Raw genomic sequence first — 22,947 nt, 5'->3', positions numbered from 1 at the left:
CTGAATGTCTTCAAATATTATTTCATTTAATCTTCACAACCCTGGGACATAGGTGCTCTTATTATTATTGTTATTCCCATTTTACAGATGAGGAAACTGAGGCAGACAGGTTAAGTGATTTGCTCAGGGTCACATAGCAAGTGTCACCTAGCTGTCCCTGTAACAATCACCACCACAACCAACTAGTATTCATAAGAATTCTGGTCCAAGGTAACCAGAAAAAATTTTTAATAGAAATTGTTCTTACAATTCTAAAGGACTTATGATGAAAAATGCTATCCACTTGCAGAGAAGGAGCTGCTGAAGTTGGAATGGAGACTGAAGCATACTATTTCTTACTTTCTTTATTTTTCTTGTTTTTGGGGGGCGGATGTTTTCTTTTGCAACATGGTTAACATGGAAATAATTTTGCATAATTATACACGTATAATCTATAGCAAAATGCTTGTCTTCTCAAGGAAGGGGAAGGAGAGGGAGGAAGAGAATTTGCAACTCAAAATTTAAAAAAACAATGTTAAAAATTGTTGTAACAGGTAGTTGAGAAAATCAAATAAAAAAAACAAACTGATCTTCAAGAGCCTGTAACCTTCTACTTAAGACAGAACAGAACATTTTAAATGAAATTTAAACAAAGGTTTTGAGAAGAAATTCTGAAAAGAAATGGCTTCTTTATTAGTCATAGGTCATTGTTCCCTGCAAGCTGTACAGAGACAGAAAACAGGTCTGGCTCTGAATTGGGTAGCCAAACAGCAGAAAGGGTCTGCCTAGCTGTATTTCATATGCACTAGTGAGGAGAAAATTGTAGGAGCTCAGGCAGGTAGCCAGGGAAGTGGCAGCAGCCACATGACATTCAATGCAGGCTGGTAGCAGCCGGACACATTCTATATCTCATAGCTCTTCATCCAGTGCTATGGCCAGCTACTGAGCTGCTGCTATCTCACAAAGAAAATATAAAATAAGAAGTCAGGTATTAACAGGTAACCTCATATTTATCTTCAGCACCTACCAAGGAAGCTGTCCCCCAAATTCAAGGCAATCTAATAAGTATTTATAAAGCACCTAGTATGTTCAAGGCACTGTGCTAGGGTGTTTGGGTATACCAAACTAGCTATATACATATATATGTATATATGCATATACATACATATGTATGTACACATATATGTATATATGCATATACATACATATATATGTACATATATACACACAAAGACATGAACAAAACACCAGTCCTTTGAGCAGTCAGATTTCAGAAAAAACCTGGAAAGACTTACATGAACTAATGCAAAGTGAAGTGAGAAGAACCATTAGGAAGAGTCCTTGAACAGCAGTTAAGGAGAATTGTAGAAGGAGCAGATGAAATGCGGGAAGACCGGTTAGGAGGCTACTGAAATAAACTAGGTGGGAACAAGGATGACTACAGCAGTGGTTAAGAAGAGGAAATAGCCCAGATTTATAGTCCTAATCTTCCAAGCTCCATCTTCCATTCATTTGTTCATTTCGTTCAACAAGTATCTACACTGTATTGGCTCTCTTTTCTTCCTCTCACTCTGTATTTCTAGCTCTGGCAGAGACTACCCGACAAGCCTTAGGACTCCTAAAACAGAGGGATGTAGAGGGAGAAAATTTGAGGTCCTTGTAGAAAAAGCCACATTATGTTAGGGCCAGGTAAAAGTATGACCCTCTTTTTTATGTTATCATATTAACCAGAATCAGCACCTACCCACCTCCTCTGCCTACCATCCTGTTTTCCCTTTTGTTTTCTGTCCTGGGCAGAAGGTCTACATTGCACAGTTTTCCCGATAGGACACTTACTTGATTATGCTTGACGATGGCTTCATAAGAACGACGCATGGCTCGGAAAGCTTTGGCCTTCTCCCGAAGACAGTGCTCCATATTCCTGCACTTTGCCTGAATGAGAAGGAAGATAGGAAAAAAAGGAGGTCACAAGTCCAATATGTTCACCTTTGCCAATCTTTCATTCTCCTGGATCCTCATGACAAGCAAGTATGTTGGCTGTTAACATTTCTATAATTCTATGTGATTAACAAACAGTAATAACTCACTTTGACCTATCACCTTAAGGTTTACAAAATGGTCTTTTTAGGAAAGCATTATAATTGTCATTGGACCAAGGTGGAAACTGAGGAACAGAGAGTTATGCGATTTGCCTGGAGTAATATAGCCCAATATAGATGGTAAATGCTAATCAATCAACAAGCATTTATGAAGTGTCTACTATATGTCAGGCACTGTGCTAAGAACTAGAAAAACAAATACAAAGAAGGCACAGGGCACAGCCAGCACCAAAGTATAGAGACAGGAGATAGAATGTCATGTGTTCAAAGAATAGAGAAAAGGCCAGTTTGACCTGATGGTAGAGTAATATATATTCTCCATCGGGTGAGATGGGAAGAAACATACAATGAAGCTAGAAAGAATGGTTAGGAGGCAGAACCAAGATTAGAATTCACATCTTTTGAATCCAAGACCAGTATTCTTTCTACTAGTGACTCTGAGGAAGTCACTTAACCTCTGTCTACTTCAGTTTTCTCCATAAAATGGGGACAGTAATAGCATCTATCTCATAGGGTTGTTATGAGGATCAAATGCGAGCACTTAGCACAATGCCTAGCATGCAGTAGGCACTTAATAAATGCTTGTTCCCTTCTCCCATTCCACCACCATACTACATTGCCACACATTAACATTCATATATAGAAAACCATTTAAAAGTTTTTGAATTATATCTGAGAACCAAAAAGTGTTTCAGAAATCATTTGACTCAATGCCCTAATTTCACTGATGAGAAAGCTGAAGCCTTGAGAGGGAAGGTGATTGGTCCAAGGTCTCACATAGCCAGATCATGACATATCTAGACCTAGAACCAAAGTCTTTTTGAGTTCTATTCATTCAGAGTTCTATTATATCATAGAGTCATCTAACATAAAATAGCTCTTACTACCTCTGAAGTGACTTGGGTAAGTTACTTCGCTTTCCTTCTCTGTGACATAAGGGAGTTGGATGAGATGGTCTCTGAGTTCCCTTCCAGTTCTAGAGCTCTGATCTCATGATAAGAAATCATCAAAATTATTATTCTGTTTTGATCATTTAAATGAAAGTCTAATGCACCATATGGTACATTGTGTAATTTTAAATTAAAAATATTTGTTATATATGCTACTTGTATACAGTGATAAGAGTTTCCATCAAGCTATTTGATTCATTAAACATATTTGTTGTACATACTACTAGGGACAACAAGAATAGTTTCTATCAAGGATGACTTCTGGGGTCCTTTGGATGTGGGATCTCTGGGTCCTGCTAATAAACAAGACATGACTGAAGGCAGCAACACAGCAAGGTAAATGTTTAATTGACAGATGGATTATACCTATATTTATGCCTTTTCTTCTAAGTGTATTTGAAAGCAGAATGAAAGATTCATTTATCTTAAAACTTATTAGAAAGTTGGTAGCCCCAAAGAAGAGATATAAGAAACCTCCCTCACCTTTGAAAAGGCAGGGGATGATCCATTTGGAATACTGCATATAAAGTAAGACTCCTTTTTGATATGTCAGTCAGCCAACTAGCATTTATTAAGCACCTATTGTGTGCCAGGCACAGTGCTGAGAGCTGGGGATTCAAAGAAAGGCCAAGGGGAAAAAAGTCCTTTATCTTAAGAAGCTCATAATCTATGAGGGAGACAATCAGGGTTGCTAGAGTCAATTTGAACCTGAGCTAGTTGTTAAATTTTTCAATATGGGCATTTATATACCTCAGAAATTAGCAAATGCTACAAATCAGGGCTTGATTTATTATTTTGTTTACTGTCTAGACTTGAGAACATGATGGAGAAAATCTTAATAATGCTATTCAAGTTAAAAGTGTGGCATAAGCACATTTTTCAGAGAGTTGGTTATTTCAACAACCAACTGTTGACAACCAATTGATATCAAACAGCTCTGTGCAAATAAGATACATGATGCAGAAAACAAATTTGGGCTAGTCTCAAAAGTAAGACATTAAGATTAAGTTGGACTGAAAGTTTTCCTGCAGAATGTGAGACTTTAACTGAGGCTTATAGGAAGCCAGGGAAGCTAGGAGGAAATGAAGCAGGGGAAACTTGTAGGGTTGGGGATTAGTGAAAATGCTCAAAGTCAGGGAATGAAGTGCATGTTCTGGGAGTAGGAAGGAAGCCATTGTCACTGTATCACCGAGTCCACAAAAGGGAGGAAAGTGTGTAAAGTCTGGAAAGGTGGAAAGAGGCTAGATTACGAAGAGTGAAGAATTTTATATTTGATCCTAGAGGGGATAGGGAGCCATCAGATGGGGGTAGAGTGGAGCAGTATGTTCTTTTGGAAGATCACTTTGGCAACTAAATAGAAGAAGGTTTGGAGTGGGAAAATACTTGAGGAAAGCTATTACAGTAGTCCAGGAATTAGGTGATGAAAGCCTGCTCCAAGTCAAAGGAAAGAATGGGACTTGTATGGGAGATATTATGAAAGTAGAAACAATAGGATTTGACAACTGGTTGGATATTGGGATGTAAGAGACAGGGGAGTATTGAGATGACACCTAGGTTTTGAGCTCAGGTGACTAGGATGATGGTACCCTCAACCATAAGAAAGGGGAAGGTTTGGGGGGAAGGGTAATGATTTCAGTTTTGGACATGTTGAATTTAAAATGCCTGCTGGATATTAAGTTCAAAATGTCTAACAGGCAGTTGGAGATCTGAGACTGGAGGTCAGGAAAGAGATTAAGGCTGGAGAAGTAGACTGGAGAATCATCTTGAAAGAGACAATGAGAGCTAATGAGATCACCAAGTGAAATCATATAAAGGGAGAAAAGGACTCAGAACAGAGTTTTGGCATACCCCTACTGTTAACAGGCATGACCCAGATGATCTAAGAAAGAAATTAGAAATGGAGCAGTAAGGCGGGTAGAAGAAGAACCAGGAGAGAGAAATTTCACAAAAACCTAGAGAGAAGAGAATATCAATGGGAAGAGGGGAATAATAATCTCAAAGAGGTCAAAAAGGATGAGAATTAAGAAAAGGCCATTAGATTTGTCAATTAAGAGATTATTAGTAGCTTTAGAGAGAACAGTTGTGGTTGAGTGACGAGGTCAGAAGCTATACTATAAAGACTTAAGATAGTGAGAGTAACATAGAAACACTTGTAGATGACCTTTTCAAAGTTTTGCCACAATAATGGGAAGAGTTATAGGGTGATAGAAGGGATGGATAGATCAAGTAAGGGGTTGTTTTTTGAGGATGAGGGAGACATGGACATATTCGTAGACAGTAGACTGGGAGTGATTGAGGATTGGTGAGAGAGTGGGAATGCACAGGGGCATTTTGCTGGAGAGAACAGGATGGAATGGGAATACTTGTAAACGAAGAGGAGTCTGACTTGGGATGGAGAAGGACACCTCTTCATGTGAGACAGGGGTGAAAAAGGAAATAGTGGAAGAAGGGATATATATGAGTGATATGAGATAAGTAACAGGGGAGAAAATCTTGGTTAGTCTTTCTTAACTTTTTTCTTCAGCTTTAAATTTTTTTTTATTATAAGGTATGGTTGGGGAGTGGGAAGGGACACAATGGGAATGTAAAACCAAAGGTGAAGTAAAATCAAAAGATAACACTTTTTAAAACAAGGAAGTTGGGTATTCCACTTTAGATGTTCTATTGTTTAATGAAAATTGGGCTTTCCAGCTTTCACTGGTTAATTAAATCGCTATCTGTCTTCCTCCACCATTTCATCTTGTTTCATATTTGTATAGTACCCATGTGGTGTTAAAGCTGGTAGTATAATGTGATACATCTCGAGAAATTTACTAGATAAAAAGACCTGACCTCTGGTAAGATTTGCAGATCCCTTCCAATTTCTGCGGTTTTCAAATTTGCAGAGCTACTCTGGATTCCATATAATATTACATGTACATGCCTTAAAAAATCATGTTAGAGGTTGGGCATAGCAGCACACCATTGTAATCCAGGCTACCAGGGGAGGCTGAGACTTGTGAACCCCTTGAGTTTGGCAGTTCTGAGTTCTAGCAAGGCTAAAGCTGAACAAGTATCAACGATCAGCCTGACACCAACATAGTGATCCCCTAGGAGCCGAGGCCCACCAGGCTGCCTAAGGAAGGGCCAACTGGTCTAAGTCAGAAAAATGGAGCAGGTTAAAACCTCTGGACCCATCAGCATTGGAATTGTCTCATGAATGGCTGCTGTACTTCCAGCCTAGGCAAAATAGGGATACCCAGTCTCAAAAAACAAAATGTTAAACTGGTTACCCGACTTAATGAGGCTATGAATCTTTAGTAATACAATCGCTGGAGAATCAAAATGGTAGATGGCCCAAAGGGCATGACAGGATTAAGGAGATGATAATATAGTAGCAAAGATGACTGGTATACAAGTGGCATAAAATATTTTATGCATGATCAGAAAAGAAAGTGCATCAGTCATGTAGTAAGAGAAGATAACATGGGAACAGCCCTGGGCACTTCACTGATAATCCTGAATATTAAAAGGTTCATGGGAAGATTACATTAGGCAGATCCTCTGTAAAGTATTTATAAGATAATACAGATAAGAATCCTATAGAATGAAAGGATTGGTAGATTGGCACCACTAGAGGGAAAATCTGTATCATGCTCATGGACTCATTTTAAAGTACTGAACTCAGTACCAGCCTATCCCAGAACTTGGCACATAGTAGGACTTTCATAAGTCCTTGGTGAATGACTGATTGAATGCTGAAGACAAGAGTGTACCTGTTTTTCAGCAAAGCATATGAAAAACATTGCTCATGAGAAGCTTGTAGAGAAATGTGGACTAGCTGGCTGCCTGCCAAAGATGGGGTAGACAGGATTCTTGTATCTGATAAGAGCTTGAAACAATGATTCTCTAAGAGTGGAGGAATGTATTCCAGTGATTAAGGTTATTTCACACTGCAGTGCATAAAAATACAATGCCAGAGGACACCAGCATTAAATTAATGGATTGCTACATGGTCAGGGTTGTTCCCTTGAACATTTGTGCCACACAAGATTTTTTTTTAAAATGGCATTTAGGTATTAATAAATGGAGGGGCAGCTAGGTGGTGTAATGTATACAGTGCCATGCCTGGAGTCAGGAAGACCTGAGTTCATATCTGACCTCAGATACTTACTAGCTATATGACCCTGGGCGAAACACTTAACCTGTTTACCTTGGTTTCCCTTATCTGTAAAATGAGCTGGAGAAGAAAATGGTAAACCATGCCAGTATCTTTACCAAGAAAGTCCCAAACGGGGTCATGAAGAGCTGAGCATAACTGAAATGACTGAACAACAAAAATTAAGAAGTGGTAGGTCCCTCATTTACATTTCCAAAATAGCATTAATATGGACCCTCAATCAGAATGTGGTTATAATTATGTTATTGAGAACTAATTGGTAATATGGTATTCTACCATTTTAACATTTCATCTGGTACTTTGTAGATCATATAGGTTTATGAAAGTGAAACATTGGTCTGGTATACACCTAAGCTAGGGGGATCCTAGGATAAAGTCACCTATGACCATCAACCTTGTAAATGAGCTTGATTTCTGAAGCCAACCCAGGCTTCCATGGGCGTGGAATGACCTAGAATGGCCACTGTTCCACTTCAACTTCTATGACATCTATTCTGTGGTTTCCTGTTAAGTTCAATTTTCTCCATAATGGGCCTACCCTTGAATGGGCCTCTGCTTCCATAATCTTTTGATGAGGCCAGGACCCTGATCTCTAAGAGCTTTCTCTAGACTATTCTGGACATCACCCCTTCCACAGTCTCTAAACCCTGCTCCTTATTACAAAGAGCAAAATGACAGACAGTAATAGCTTCCCCCTAAATATGTTTATTATAGGGGCAGTTAGGTGGCACCATAGTGCACAGAGTGCCAGGCCTAGAGTCAAGAAGACTCATCTTCCTAAGTTCAAATCCAGCCTCAGACACTTACTAGCTGTGTCACTTAACTCTGTTTGCCTCAGTTTCCTCATCTGTAAAATGAGCCGGAGAAGGAAATGGCAAACCAGTCCAGTATCTCTGCCAAGAAAACCCCAAATGGGGTCAGGAAGAGTCAGTCAAACATGAAAAGTAACAGAATAACAATTCAGGTAGGCAAACAGCTGATACCTGCCAGGTGGCAGATGTGTCTACAAATGGGCCTGGATTATTGTTACTCCAAAGCACTCTATGTATATAACGTATACACACACACTCCACTCCCCCTCACCCCCAAAGACTTTATTTTTGTTAAAGTGCTTGGAAACAAGTCATTTAATGATATGTTTCATTGATTCTCTAGACATGGCAGGTTGGATAGGGAACAGCCCAACTTCTCCAACAGATCTCCTTCAAGTAGGTTCTCCCTCCAGTTCTGTAAGCTATCTACTTCTTACTGTCACATGCAGTTCTTGGTCTTGTTCTCCCATGAAGAGCAATATGCTCTACTGTAACTGCTAGGTGGTGTGGTTATTCCCTTTTTATAGACGAGGAAACTGAGACTCTGAGAAGTGTAGTGACTTGTCCAAGGTCATCCAGTGTCTGAGGCAAGATTTGAACCCAGGTCTTCATGATGTCAAGTGTAGTCCTCTTTCTACTTCCCAATACTACCTCTTTTTCCAGTTTTCAAGATTACTCTTCTACAAGTTCCTATATGACTTTGCACAGTTCCTTAAATAATCTAAGCTGGTATGGGGAACCTCAAGCCCTGAGGTCACATGTGGTGTTCTAGATCCTCAGGTGTGGTCCTTTCCCTGAATTCAAACTTCACAGAACAAACTGAGGTCTCAGCTTCCCACCCCTGATCTAGGCCTTAACCAAATGAAGCTCAAATACTTTCCTAATCCATAGCCACACTATAGCTCTCTAAATTTTTGAAGAACAAAGTTAAAAGAAAAGAAGAGAAAAGAAAATAAAAGGAAAAGAAAGAAAAGTCTCAGCCTTTTTCCATGTCCCCTGGAATGATTGGACACAACCTCCTCTAGTAGGCAACATTTTCCTTTATTCTTCTTAGGCCTAATGATTCATTCCCCCACAATTTCCTTTTATGTCATTTGCCAGTGTTTTTTCACCTTATATTCTACTATTGTGATTTTAGCATCAAATATGTCTTCTCTACCAAGCCAGTCCACTATCATTAAGCCATGAATTTTTTCAGATGTGGTTATGAGTTTTGCTGAGCTGAGTCAGACAATACCACCAAGTCATAGAGCTGAAAAGATCCTTAGAGATATATGACATCAAAGTCTAAAACTCCCTGGTTTTAAATCCAAAGAAACTAGGCCCAAAGAGGAAGTGACTCGCACAGAGCTACAGCGTTAGCCAGTGACTGATCCTGAACAAATCAATGAGCCTTTGGGGTCTCAGTTTTTCTTTCACTGAATTATACTGTGAGGGAGGGAGGAAAGCACTAGCAACTGTGAGGTCCATGACAGCTTCATTTAGGAAGGAGATGGTATTTGAGCTGAGCCTTGAAGAAGGTTAAAGATTCTAAGAATTAGAAGTGAGAGCACAATGAGCTCAAGGCATGAGGAACAGTCTGTTCAAGGGCAGACAGAATTTTGCATGTGGAGGACAGCAATCACTGAATCAGATGATCACCAGCACAGGGAAGCAAAGGTAAAACTCTACAGTGGGAGAGGTGATACTGGCCATGTCTGGGCTTAGAGGACCAGAGGACTTAGAGCCTGTCTCTACCACTCCTTAGCTGTCAGATATCAGGCCAATCCTTCAGGTTGTCTGGTTGTCAGGTTTTCTCATGGGCAAGATCTGGACTGTGCAATCGCTAAAATCTCTGATCTCCCTGCTGTTAGTCTTTGCGCTCTCCAGTCCCTCCCTCGCAGAGCTACCAAAATGATAATTTAAGGCACAAGTTTGAGCATGTTACTCCTCTTGAACCAAATACAAACTCTCCTGTTTGGCTTTTATGATGCCCTTAATCATCCATTTTTCTTTTCCAAGCTTAGTCAGTTAATAAGCAATTATTAAGCATCCATTATGTACCAGACACTGGTACATACATACATATATACATACATGGAAAGGCAAGAAATCCCTGCCAAGGGGATCACAATCTAATGAGGGAAACATCATGCAAACTATATGTAAACAAGTTATATACAGGATAAATAGGAAATAATGAACAGAGGGAAGGTGCTAGAATTAAGAGATTGGGAAAGGCTTGCTGGAGAAGGTAGGATTTTAGCTGGAACTCAAAGGAAGTAGGCAAGATAGGAGGAAAAATACTCCGGTCATGGGAGACTGCCAGGGAAAATGACAAGAGTAGAGAAATGAAGTGCCTTTTTGGAGGAACAAGGAGGCCAGTGTCACCAGATTAAAGAGTACATGAGGGGACATAAGGTATCAGAAGAATGGATTTTATATTTGATCCTGGAGATGAAAGTCACTGGAGTTTTTTGAGGAGGGAGCGATATGGTCAAATCTGCACTTTAGGAATATTAATTTGATAGGTGAGTGGAGGAAGTACTGAACTGGGGGAAGATTTGAGCCTGGGAGGCCAACTAGATGGCTACTGCCATAGTTCACAAGTGAGGTGATTAGGGTCTGCACCTGGGTGGTGTCAGTGTCAGGGGAAAGAGGGACCACATCTGAGAGATACTGTGAAAGTAAAAAATGACAAGTCTTGGCAACTGATTGGATATTGGGGGTGGGGGTGAGAGATAGTGAGGAGTATAGAACAACACTAGGTTTTGAGCCTGGGAGACTTTGAGGAATGTGGTGCCTTTGATAGTAATATAGAAGTTTAGAAGTTGGGAGAATTTAGGAAAATAGATATTGAATTTAATTATGATTTCCTTTTCTCACACTTCAGTCAAACTAGTCTACTTGATATCCTTCACAAGCAAAATTCCATCTCCCACCTCCACACTTCTGAATGGGCTGTGCCTCATGCCTAGAGCTCACTCGGTTCTCACTTCCAATTCTTATAATCTTTAGCCTTTTTCAAAGCTCAGCTCAAACATCACCTCCTAAATGATGCTTTCCTGGACCTCATAGCTCCTAGCATTTTTTTTCCTCCCCTTCAATATTATCTTGTATATATTTTGCAGGGGCAAGTAGGTGGTGAAGTGGATGATGCTGGGCCTGGAGTCTGGAAGAATCATATGACTGAGTTAAAATCCAGCCTCAAGATGCTTACTAGCTACGTCACCCTTGACAAGTCACCTAACTCTGCCTGCCTCAGTTTCCTCAACTGTAAAATGAGCTGGAGAAGGAAACCACTTTAGTATCTCCGCCAAGAAAACCCCAAACGGGGTAATAAAGAGTTGGAAATAACTGAACATTGATATATTTTGTATATTATGTGAATCTATTTACATTGTTGTTTTCCTCTTGTGGAATGTGAACTCCTTGAGGTCAGGGAATACAGTATTTTTATTTTTGTATCCCCAACACCTTACATAGTGATTGATAATATCCTAAGGTTCCATCAATCACTAACTAGCCTTTTTATTCTATTTTATTTTACAGATGAAAAAACTGAGGCAATCAGGGTTAAATGACTTGCCCAAGGTCACATAGCTAATAAGTATCTGAGGCTGGATTTGGACTCAGGAAGATGAGTCTTCCTGACTCCTAGGAAGTGATAATAATTCAGTCTTCTGGGAGAAGCTTCCCCAGACTGCTCTATTATTTAAACTTTCTTCCTGAAGACACTTTGTCTCCATTTTCTAGGCTGTTCCACTATTTTTCTGAGTTCCTGACATTTGTATATAGAATTACCTTGTGTGCTGTATCTTACTGAATTCTGGGAGAGGCTTTTGTCCTTTTCTCATTTGGCTCCTGCCATCCTTCTCTGAAGCCTCTAGTCTCACCTACATATCCTCTTACATAACTCCTTTCTAGTACTGAGACTCACTCAGGAAGCAGTCAGCAGCTATGGATAAATAATACCTAGGGCACAAGCCCTTTAATAAGAGGAAAGATTGAATAGTGGAAAATGCACTGATTAGAATCAGAGGACCTGAGTTTGAGCCCTGCTTCTGTTACTTACTAGCTGTGGGACCTTAGGCTAGTCATTTAACCAGAGTCTCAGGTTCCTCTTCTGTAAAATGATTGTATTAGATGGCCTCCTCTAGCTCTTTTAGATCCTGGACTCATTAGATGTAGCACTTAGTAAGTCAGTCAACAAACATTTAATGAATACCTACTATGTGCCAGGCATTACACACGTGCCCACCCTGTGCCTCTGGCCAGACAACAAGCTGTTGTTATGATCAATTATGTCTGACTCTTTGTGACCCCATTTGGGGTTTTCTTGGCAAAGATGCTGGAGTGGTTTGCCATTTCCTTCTCCAGCTCATTTTACAAATGAGGAAACTGAGGCAAACAGGGTCACACAGCTAGTGTCTGAGGTCAGATCTGAACTCAAGAAGATGAGCCATCCTAACTCCAAATTCTCTATCCATTGCACTGCCAACCTAACCCCAAAAAGCTTTTAGTAAGTGCCTACTATATGCCAGGCCTTGTGGTAAGCACTGATGAGACAAAGAAAGGCAATTAACAGTCCCTGCCACTGGGGAGCTCACAGTACAACAATATGCAAACAAACAAGATATATCCAGAATAAACTAGAGATATTCACCAAGGGGACAGCATTACCATTAAGGGGGAATCAGGAAAGGCCTCTACACAGCATAGTATCTGAAGACAACTTTACCTGCTGTCTTGGCTGGGATCTGCACATACTGCTTCTCTTGATATCTTCCTCCCCACTCCCCATCTGCAACGGAATATAAGCTTCCTGAAGGCAGGAGCTGGTTTGTTTTTGTCTTTTATCCCTAGCACCTAGCACACACTTAGTAAACGCTCTTTGAGTTGAAGTAATATTGGGTACAGGAATAGTGGGAAATTCATCCAATATGGCACAGACTTAGAGCTGAAAGATACCCTGGAACTCATCTAATCCAGCTCCTTTAACTTTACATTGGAGGAAACTGAGACCAGTAGAGGTAAAGGGCCTTGCCATCCAAGGCCTCACAGGTACCCAGTTCCAGAACTAGAATTTAAGCCCAGGTCCTCCAAGACAGACAGAGTCAGCCCTCTTTTTATACTACTTGATCATCCAAGCTCCTCTCAAAGGAAAGAGTTTTCTGCTTTTTTTCTTTCCCAGAGCCAGGCCTTCACTTCCCAGCCTTTTCCAAAGCCTGATGCTTTTCTGACTCATCTTCATGTGTTGTCTTGCCTCATTAGAACATAATTACCCTGAAGGTAGGGGGTGTCTTACCTTCATTTATTAATATCCCTGGAGCTTAGCACAGTGCATGGCATGAAGGAAATGTTTAATGAGTGCTTTCTTAATATCAGCACCAATCCCCTCATTTTATAAATAAAACCATAGGTGATCTGTCCAGAGTCACACAGGTGGCTGAGATAGGTTCTGAACCCTTTCACTCCAGATCCAATGTGCCATACACTGAACTTTTCATGTAACTTGTTCTCCTCCAAGGAAAATGAATGGGGCATCTCCTCCTGAGACTCATTCAGCATGATGGCCCTGAAACTATAATGCCCTGGTTGGTAAATCAGTCAGTATGGATGCACATGGTCTGCTGTATCTGCTTGATTTCAGACCTCTGATGGTGCTTCACATCCCATTTAACTAACACTTAATTCCCTGTAACTGGCTCCTCCCCAAGGTTTCCTCTTCTTACTTGGGCAAAAGTAAGCAAACCACTACTTTTACTTCTAGAATGTCTCAACAGATTTTCATAGGGCTCGACTCTTCAACCCCTGGGACATTCTAACCATTCTCCTCAGATCACTACTGCTGTATTTGTGTTGTGTTAGCTTCTATGGATCTTGTATAGATGTGGTTTATTTCCATGTTGTCTCTGGGTTAGATTGTGAGCACCTTGTGAAAATGGATTGTTTCTGCCATTCTTAGGATCCTCAGGCATGACTCTGAAAGGGGGACAGATTTGGATAACCCTGGAGAGCCATTTGCAGCAGGCCCTCTGCTCAGCATCTTATTTAATATGTGAGTTCTAGTGATGGTGGGCAGGAATGCTAAAAAGTGGCAGAAGCTGACACCACACCTCTTGCCCAGCCAAGGAATTTAATGAAAATCTTATAAGCAGTATATTCAGAAGACACCTTTTCCCTTGAATTCTTTCCTTTCCTTTATTCCCTTTCCAATTATTAAAAAAAAAAACAAAAAACTAAGACCTGGGCAGGGTAGAAGGGGACTGCTCTGACCTTTTTACTTCTTACCTCAAAAGGGGAACTATGCAACAGGCTGGAGGGAGGAGGGTGGAGGGAAGGAATCTCAGCTGGTGTATTTCAACCTGCCAGGCTTCCCCAATAACAGCTAAAATAATCTCTAAAAGAGATTATTCTATCATCTTGTAGGGGTACACACTCATATAGAGGTAGTGTGATTGAGAAGAAAGAGTATTGAATTTGGGTTCGAATCCTATCTCTGACCCTCACTCCCTCTGAATGTAAATTTTCCGATCTGTAAAACAGGGATGATAATACTTGCATCACCTACTTATCTCAGGATGTAAGGAAAATGTTTTATTAATTCTAAAGCACTATATAAGTGCAAATTGTCATTCTGCCATAGAATAGTATGTAATAGCGTTAGAAAGGAGCAGGCATTAAAGTTATTTAGTTCAACTCCCTCGTTTTATGAATTAGGAAACTAAGATCCAAAGGGGAGAGGCCAGCCCATGGAAACTGGAGTAGTAAGTAGAAGAGCCCTCAGACACCAAATCCTATTCCTTTCCGCAAGAAAGGCTGAGAGAGCCAGGAAAAGCTTCCTGTGGGACCTCTAAGAGTCCCTAACAACTACGCAATAGTGCGTACGGGGGAAGGGGGACGGAAGGGATGAGGTCAGTAGAGCGGGAACAGAGGGGTTAGACAGGGGGCGGGGCCAAGCTGGGCCCGGCCAAGTTCAAGCTCAAGCTCAGGGGAACTCCGGGCTTGCGGGCAGCAGCTGGGAGCCCAGCCCCAGGCGCCAGGTTTTAAGCGCGATGCTGCCTCCCCGAGTGCGCCCTCCCCGAGTGCGCCCTCCCCGAGTGCGCCCACTCCAGTACTCCACCCTCGTGGCCGAAGTCCCCGCTGGTGGCCCCGGGGCGGCCCCTCTCACCCGGTAGTCGCGGGCCGTGCTCTGCACGGGCTGCACGCGGTGGCCCTGGTGGCGCGGATCGCCCTGGCACGAGCCGCACAGCAGCTCCTTGTCGTCCAGGCAGAAGAGGCTGAGCTGGCCATGGTGCAGACGGCAGAAGCGGGGCCCCCGCGGGCGGCCCGGGCAGGCCTCCTCGCGCAGCAGCTTCTCCACCAGGTTGTTGAGCGTGTGGTTGGTGCGCAGCCCCGCCGGGGACGCCCGCTCCTTGCACACCGGGCAGGCGGGCGCGTCCTGCAGCTCCCAGCAGCGGCCCACGCAAGCCCGACAGAAGTTGTGGCCGCAACGCAGAGTCACCGCGTCGCGGAACGGGTCGTAGCAGATGGCGCAGAGGAGCTCTTCCTTGAAGGAAGGCGACGGCCCCACCGAGCCGCCGGCCCCCGGCTCCATGCCTCTGCCCTGGGTCTGACTCGCCTCCCCGAGCTCCCAAACTTTCCAAAGTGTGCGTGGCCCCACCCCGCGGGTGACTCAGGCGTGGACTCACCCCACCCTACACCACCCCACGCATTGCTCTGAGTGACACTGCAGCTGGCCAACCACTGTGGGGACGGTTTGCCCATTTTCCGTCAGCCTTGCTTCTCTTAAAGCTACTGCTTTCTGGGCGGGGCTGGAAGGTGCCCTGCGGGGGATAGGAGAGGCCTGGCGCCTCCATTCCTTTACCACACTCCACCCTCACCCCTGCCCATTCCCGCAGTCTGCCTAGCTGAGATGAAATGCAGAGGTTCTCCCCACCTCTCTAGCAAAAACCCCAATGCAATGCTATAACTCAGTTTCCCACCTGGGATCATCAGCTGAGTGTCTGGAAACCCTTCCCCTTCCCTCTTAATCCCCATCCCAACTCCAGTGGCCAGCGCACTGAGGGGCTGGGTCTGAGATGCAGGAGCTATGAGCAGCGGTCTTGATTTTGAATGTACTCGTAACTCATCAGAAGCGGGGGTACTCCCTCTGTCGGCGGAGAATGCAAACACCCTACCCCATTCATCCTTGTTTGGTTTCTGCTTTCAAAATGCTTTTATGCCTATCTCCTCCTTTTGCAGGGAAAATGGAGGTACAATACGATGAATCTGGGACAGTTCAGTGACCCAAGTGGGGAGGAAGTGGAGGTGATGAAAATATATAGATATAGAGAAGATATGGAATGGATTTAGAGTGGAAGAACTATTTATTTGTACCTCTCAAAGGACAGTTAGAAAGACAGCGCAGGCAGTGAAAGGAATATCTAGGTTCAGTCCTGAGTTCTGTATACAAATGATATCAGTCTCTGCCTCTATCCTATCATTGGAGAGAGTTTCCACACTGGAAATTCCCTGCATCCATGAAATCATAGGGGAAAAAGGCATCTGTAATCATTTTACTTTATATGAAAATTAATCAGATAAAGTGGATCTGACAATCAAAATGGAAATAATCCTAGTTCTCTAAGAACTAGAAGGGAGCCAAAAAAGTTAATCCCATCCCTGGACTAGACTGTGGATTAAAGGGAGAGAAGATGGATAGTATCTGGGAACACTAGGTGTACGGGGGGATTCTATCTGAGCCAACCTCTGTATTGTTGGCAGAGTGAAGTAAACTGCTTGAACAATGTGAACTAGCACTGATGGGACTTTACTTTACTTTGTATAACTCATTCCCTGAGATGCTCTCTTGGTGGAGAATGAAAGAAAAAGCTAGGATCCAGGGGGGAAAATTTTATGGGAAAAAAGAACAATCCTTTATCCCCTAGTTAACCCTAATATTTTTTGATACCTAGAGTGGGGTCACTAAAAAAGGGACTTGTGAGATTTAGTTACTAGCAAATGACCAAAAAAGTATACTTGTCTGGGGTCTAGTACATTAACTCATGTCTTAGTCTCTGTTTGGATGTCCCATTATTAGCTCAAAATCAGCAGTGCCAAAACCAAATCTCTCACATCACTCCCTGTAAATGGGATTTTCCATTCCTAAAAATAGCATCCTGATAGATTGTAAACTCCCTGAGGGAGTTTTCATCTTTGTAACCCCAGCATTTGCCACAGTGCCTAGTACTGTAATAATATTGACTTCTAATTCCTACCTTTATTTCATAGAATCATGGGAATTTTTTCCTAGTTGAAAGAACCTTCTAGAACATGCAATGAATAGCTAAAAGGAATCCCTATCCTAACATCCCTGAAAACTGGACCATCCAACTGTGAAGTCTATAAGCCTCTTATGAAGAGGAATCTATTACCCTACCAGGTAGGTCATTCTACTTATACACAGGTCTAATAGGAGAATTTTCCTGACATCAAACTTGAATTCATCTGTTTTTAACTGTTATTCCTTGCTACATTCTTTGGGGCCCTAATAAAATAAGACTAATCCCTGTTCCATTTAACGGATCTTTAAATATTTGAATTCTATCTTATTTCTCTATGAGTCTCTTTTCTCTAGGCTAAACATCCCCAGTTCCTTCAAGATTCCTCATATGACATGAACTCAAAGCCCTTCACCATCCTGGTAGCCTCCCTTTGGGTGCTTTTCTGTCTTCTCAAACAGTGATGGGTACAATTGAGAATAATACTCTAGATTTGGTCAGATCAGGGCAGAGTACAAAGGGATTATTGCACCCTTAGTACTGATAACTATAGCTCCATTGATGCATCCCAAGATGGAAATAACTTTTTGACTGTCTAATTACATTGGGCTTGGGGTCCATAAAACTCCACATATTCACACACACACACACATACACACACACACACACACACACACACACACACACACACACACACACACACACACACACACACACACACACCCCCTACCATCTAACCATACCTCCACCATCCTGTATTTGTGCAGAAGACTTAAAATTTTTTTGTAAGGAAGATGAGATTTGATTCCCCCCCACCCCTCACCCCCAGTTAATGTAGTCAGAATGTAGTTGAGCTTGAAGTTTTCTTCAATTCAATTTTATTTAATTTTCAGTTCTGAATTGTCTCCCTTCCCCTCTCATTGAGAAGGCAAGAAAAAAGCCCATTACAAATATGTATAGTTATGCAAAATAAATTCCTGGATTAGTCATGTCAAAAAAAAAAAAAAAAGAGAAAAAAATATGCTTCAGCCTACACTGAGCCTATCAACTCTCTGTCTGGAGGTGAATAACATGTTTCATCATGAGCCCTTTGAAACTGTGGTTGGTTGATGAGTAACTAAATCTTTCAAAGTTGATTATCATTACAATATTGATATTATTGTATAAATTATTTTCCTGGTTCTGCTCACTTCATTTTTGCATCAATTCATACGAGTCTTCCTAAGTTTTTCTGAAACTATTCCCTACCTCATTTCTTATAGTATTTCATCACAATCGTATATCATAACTTCCTAAACCATTCACCAATTGATGGGCATCCTCACAGTTTCCAATTCTTTACCACTACGAAAAGGGTCGCTATAAATATTTTTGTATGTATGGATCCTTTTCCACTTTCCTTGATCTCTTGGGTATAGACCTAGTATTAGTGTGGCTAGACCAAGTGGATGCAGGATTTAATAACTTTTTGGGTATAGTTTCAAATTGCTTTCCAGAATGGCTGGATTAATTCATAACTCTACAAGCACTGCATTAGTGCACCTGTTTTCTTCATCATGACATTTTTCTTTTTTTGTTACCTTAGTCAATCTGATGGATTTGATATGGTACCTCAAAGTTGTTTTAATTAACATTATTAATGATTTATAGCATTTTTTTTCACATGCTTGTTGATATCTTAGATTTTTTTTCCTCTGAAAACTGCCTCTTCATACCCTTTGGCCATTTATCAATTAGGGAATGGTTCTTTTTCTTGTAAATGTGACAGTTCCCTAGATATCTTAGAGATAAAACCATTATCAGAAAAAATTTACTGCAAAGATTTCCCCTCTCCCCTCCAGTTTCCAGCTTTTATTCCAACAGGTTAAATTGGTTTTATTTATGCAAAACCTTTTTAATTTTATGTAATTAAAATTATCCTTTTTACTTCCTGTGAACCTCTCTTTCTCTTGTTTGATCATGAACTTTTTCCCTATCCATAGGTATGAGATACCAATGCACTAGTACCCAGTACCAAATTGTTTTGATCATTACAGCTTTGTAATATAGTTTGAGATCTGATACTGCTTAATCTCCCCTTCCCATTTTTTTCATTGAGTCACTTGATATTTTTGAACTTTTATTCTTCCAGATGAATTTTGTGATTACTTTTTCTAAGTTCTATAAAGTAATTCTTTGGTAGTTTGATTGGCAGGACACTGAATAAGTAAGACAATTTTGATAGCATTATCATTTTTATTATATTGGCTCAACCTACCTATGAAAATGAATAATTTTCTAATTATTTAGATCTGTGTCTGTGCAAAAAGTATTTTGTATAATTGTGTTCATGTAGTTCCTGTGTGTGGTTTTGCAGGTAGACTTGCAAGGATTTTATACTGTCTATAGTTATTTTAAATGGAATTTCTCTTTCTATCTCTTTCTACTAGATTTTTTTTGTAATATACAGAAATATTGATGATTTACATGGGCTTATTTTGTATCCTGAAACTTCACTAAAGTTGTTAATTGTTTTGATAAGTTTTTTCATTGATTCTAGGGGTCTATAAGTAAGTCATCAAATTATGGTCAAACAGTGACGATTTTATTTCCTCTTTGCTTATGCTTGTTCCTTCAATTTCTTTTCTTGTCTTATTATAGCTAGCATTGTTAGTACAATTGAATAACAATGGAGATAATGGACATTTTTGTTTTACCCACCTACATACTACCCCCCATCGTTGGAAAGGCTTCTAGCTTATTCCCATTATAGATAATGCTTGCTTTTGGTTTTAGATAGATACAACTTATCATTTTAAGGAAAGCTCCTTATTTCTTTGATTTCTGGTCTTTTAAACAGAAATGAGTTTCAAATTTTGTCACAAAGCTTTTTCTACTTCTGTCAAAATAATCATATCATTTTGTTGGTTTTATCATTAATCGTCGGTTATGTAAATAGTTTTCCTAATATTGAGCCAGCCTTGCAGCCCTGGTATAAATTCAGCCTGGTCACAGTGTATGATCCTTGTGACATCTTGTAGTCATTCCCTTGCTAATATTTTATTTAATATTTTTACATCAATATCACAGAAATTGGTCTATAGTTTTCTTTCTATTTTTTAAACTCTTCCTGGTTTAGGTATCAAGATTATATTTTTTGATGCTCTAAATCACTATTGATTAGAGAGATGCAAATCAAAACAACTCTGAGGTACTACATCACACCTATCAGATTGGCTAACATGACAAAACAGGAAGATTGTTGGAGAAGATGTGGAAGAGTTGGAACACTAATTCATTGTTGGTGGAACTGTGAGCTGATCCATCCTGATCCAGCTGATTCCATCCTGGAAAGCAATTTGGAACCATGCCTAAAGGGCTACAAAAATGTGCATACCCTTTGACCCAGCAATATTGCTTCTAAGACTGTATCCTAAAGAGGTCATAAAAAGGGGTAAAGGTCCCACATGTACAAAAATATTTATAGCATCTCTCTTTGTGGTGGTCAAGAACTAGAAATCAAGAGGATGCCCATCAATTGGGGAATGGCTGAACAAGTTGTGTTATATGAATGTAATGGAATACTATTGTGCTATAAGAAATGATCAACAGGAAGACTTCTGAGAGGCCTGGAAGGACTTATATGAACTGATGCTGAGTGAAAGGAGAAGAACCAGGAGAACTTTGTACACAGCAACACACACACACACACACACACACACACACACACACACACACACACACACACACACACCACAAGCCACAGTGTGGGAGGAATTTTTCTGATAAACTTAGTCCTTCACAGCAATGCAAGGACCTAAAACATTCCCAAAGGACTCTTGAGGCAAAACGCCTTCCACATCCAGAGAAAGAGCTATGGAACTGGAATGCAGAATGAAAACCTTTTTCTCGTGTGTTATGTTTTGTTTTGTTTTATGGTTTCTCCCATTCATTTTAATTTTTCTATGCAACATGACTAAGGTGAAAATATATTTTAAAAAAGATCATATTTTTTGTTATGGGATGAATTTGATAGAATATCTTCTTTACCTATTAACAAAATAATTTATATATTTTTGGAAATAATTATTCCTTAAATTTTTGATAGAATTCACTTGTAAATTCATCTCTTCCCCCTCATGTTGGGAATTTACTTATGACTTGTTCAATTTTTTTTTCTAAGATTAAGTTGTTGAAACATTCTGTTTCTTCTTCTGTTAATTTAGGCAGTTTATATTTTTGTAAATATCCACCCATTTAATTTAGATTGTCAGTTTTATTAGCATGTAGTTAAGTGAAATGACTCCTAATAATTGCTTTTATTTCTTCTTTAGTTACGCATTTATCTTTTTAATTCTTGATCCTGCTAATTTGGTTTTCCTCTGTTTTTTTAGTCAAATTATCTAATGAATCTATTTAATTGCTTCTTTAAAAATAATTCTTAGTTTCATGTATTAATTCAATGATTTTAAACTTTCAATGTTGTTAATTTTGCCTTTAATTTCTTAGGATATCTAGTTTGGTGTTTAATTGGGAATTTTTCAGTTGCTGGTTCTCTAGTTTTTTTAGTTGCATGCTTAATTTGTTTATGTTTATTCTCTCTTTTATTAAAGCAACTCCTTAATGAGAGAGGGCAAATATCTAAGCTTTTCTTCTTGCCTAAGTGCAAATAGGGTATGTGTGTGTCTGCGTGTGTGTGTGTTTCTGTCTGTCTGTCTACATGTCTTCTGTGTTTGGTTTCACAAGTACCAAGACAAAATAATTTATTTTCCTACCTGAAGGGTGAAGGGATTTCCAGTCAAATCCAGGTTCCTAATTCCTATGGGGAAAGAGTCCCATGTATTCTCTCAAGAGGTCAGATTTTCCCTATGAGAGAGGATGCTTAATTTTCTTTTTCTTTTCTTTACTGTATTTGGGTTGAGGGACACATTTTCAAGTACCAAGACAAGGTGGTAATTATGAGAACTTCACAAAATGTTACTTGCTTGTTAAAGTTATGTTACCATGAATTTGGATGGGTGTAACTTCTAGCCTCAATTGCTATGGTAGATCTGTATCCTTACTGAAGGGTGGTCATTGCCACATTTTTTTATAGTTATCGCCAAATAGACTTTGCCAAAAATGCCAAAAAAATTTACTGAGGTCAACAAATGATTAACTGGAGAAAAAGTGAAGGGAGGGGAGATGTAACTTTCTCCCCCTTGCAGCTCAGCAGATAGAGCAACAGAATGTAGCAATACCTGATAAGGTTGTAATATGTTAACAAGGTCTTGAAACACCCTAGAATCCCTTTATAAGGTGTGAACACCTTTCTGGTTGAATGAAAAAGAGACCAACTTAATTGTCTAAGAAAACAAATTAGCCATGCCTCTGGGAACTTTAAATAGCTAAACTCTAGATTAATTTCAAGTTGGTGAGTGGGAGAGATTGAAAGTCAGGAGCTTATTGTGGAGGAGGCCCTGTTAGGGGGTAAGGAGGCATTTTCTTTCCCCTCCTGTCCCCTTGTTTACCATGTAACTTTGAAGCGAAGCTACTGGCCCAGTAGCCAACATTACATCCAGTGAGTAGCGGAGATACATAATCTAGTTACATAGAGACAGTCATTGGAAGGAGGAAATAGCTCCAAAAAGCTTAGTACTTGGCAACAAACAAGAAAGTTGAGTTAGTAGCAGAATCTTAGAATCCGGTTGAGCAGCCCATCTAGAAGGGATCCTATAAGCTAGT

General features: G+C 40.3%; 1 protein-coding gene and 1 long non-coding RNA gene across 3 annotated transcripts in view; one reads left to right on the top strand and one right to left on the bottom strand.

Annotated features, from left to right (window-relative positions):
* The window catches only part of TRIM35 (tripartite motif containing 35), a 39,222-nt gene extending 23,561 nt beyond the window's left edge, over positions 1-15,661 (bottom strand). Inside the window, exons 1-3 of one of the 2 annotated variants that reach the window (XM_072633860.1) lie at positions 15,153-15,661; positions 12,720-12,782; positions 1,816-1,911 (exon numbers count right to left, since the gene is read on the bottom strand). In XM_072633860.1, the coding sequence (XP_072489961.1) occupies positions 1,816-1,911; positions 12,720-12,782; positions 15,153-15,578 (585 nt within the window). In that variant the 5' untranslated portion in view covers positions 15,579-15,661. The remainder of the gene's footprint in view (positions 1-1,815; positions 1,912-12,719; positions 12,783-15,152) is intronic. The other variant, XM_072633861.1, reaches the window with a different exon arrangement.
* Positions 15,662-17,161: 1,500 nt separating this feature from the next.
* LOC140520141 (uncharacterized) lies at positions 17,162-21,852 on the top strand. The gene is made up of 2 exons (XR_011972409.1): positions 17,162-17,405; positions 20,363-21,852. It is a non-coding gene; the product is annotated as an uncharacterized lncRNA (long non-coding RNA).
* Positions 21,853-22,947: the final 1,095 nt, after the last annotated feature.

The sequence above is a fragment of the Notamacropus eugenii genome, chromosome 1 (assembly GCF_028372415.1).
Source record: "Notamacropus eugenii isolate mMacEug1 chromosome 1, mMacEug1.pri_v2, whole genome shotgun sequence".
Taxonomy (NCBI): Eukaryota; Metazoa; Chordata; class Mammalia; order Diprotodontia; family Macropodidae; genus Notamacropus; species Notamacropus eugenii.
Note: the sequence above shows the minus strand (reverse complement) of the source record. Positions and strands in the feature narration are given on the sequence as shown.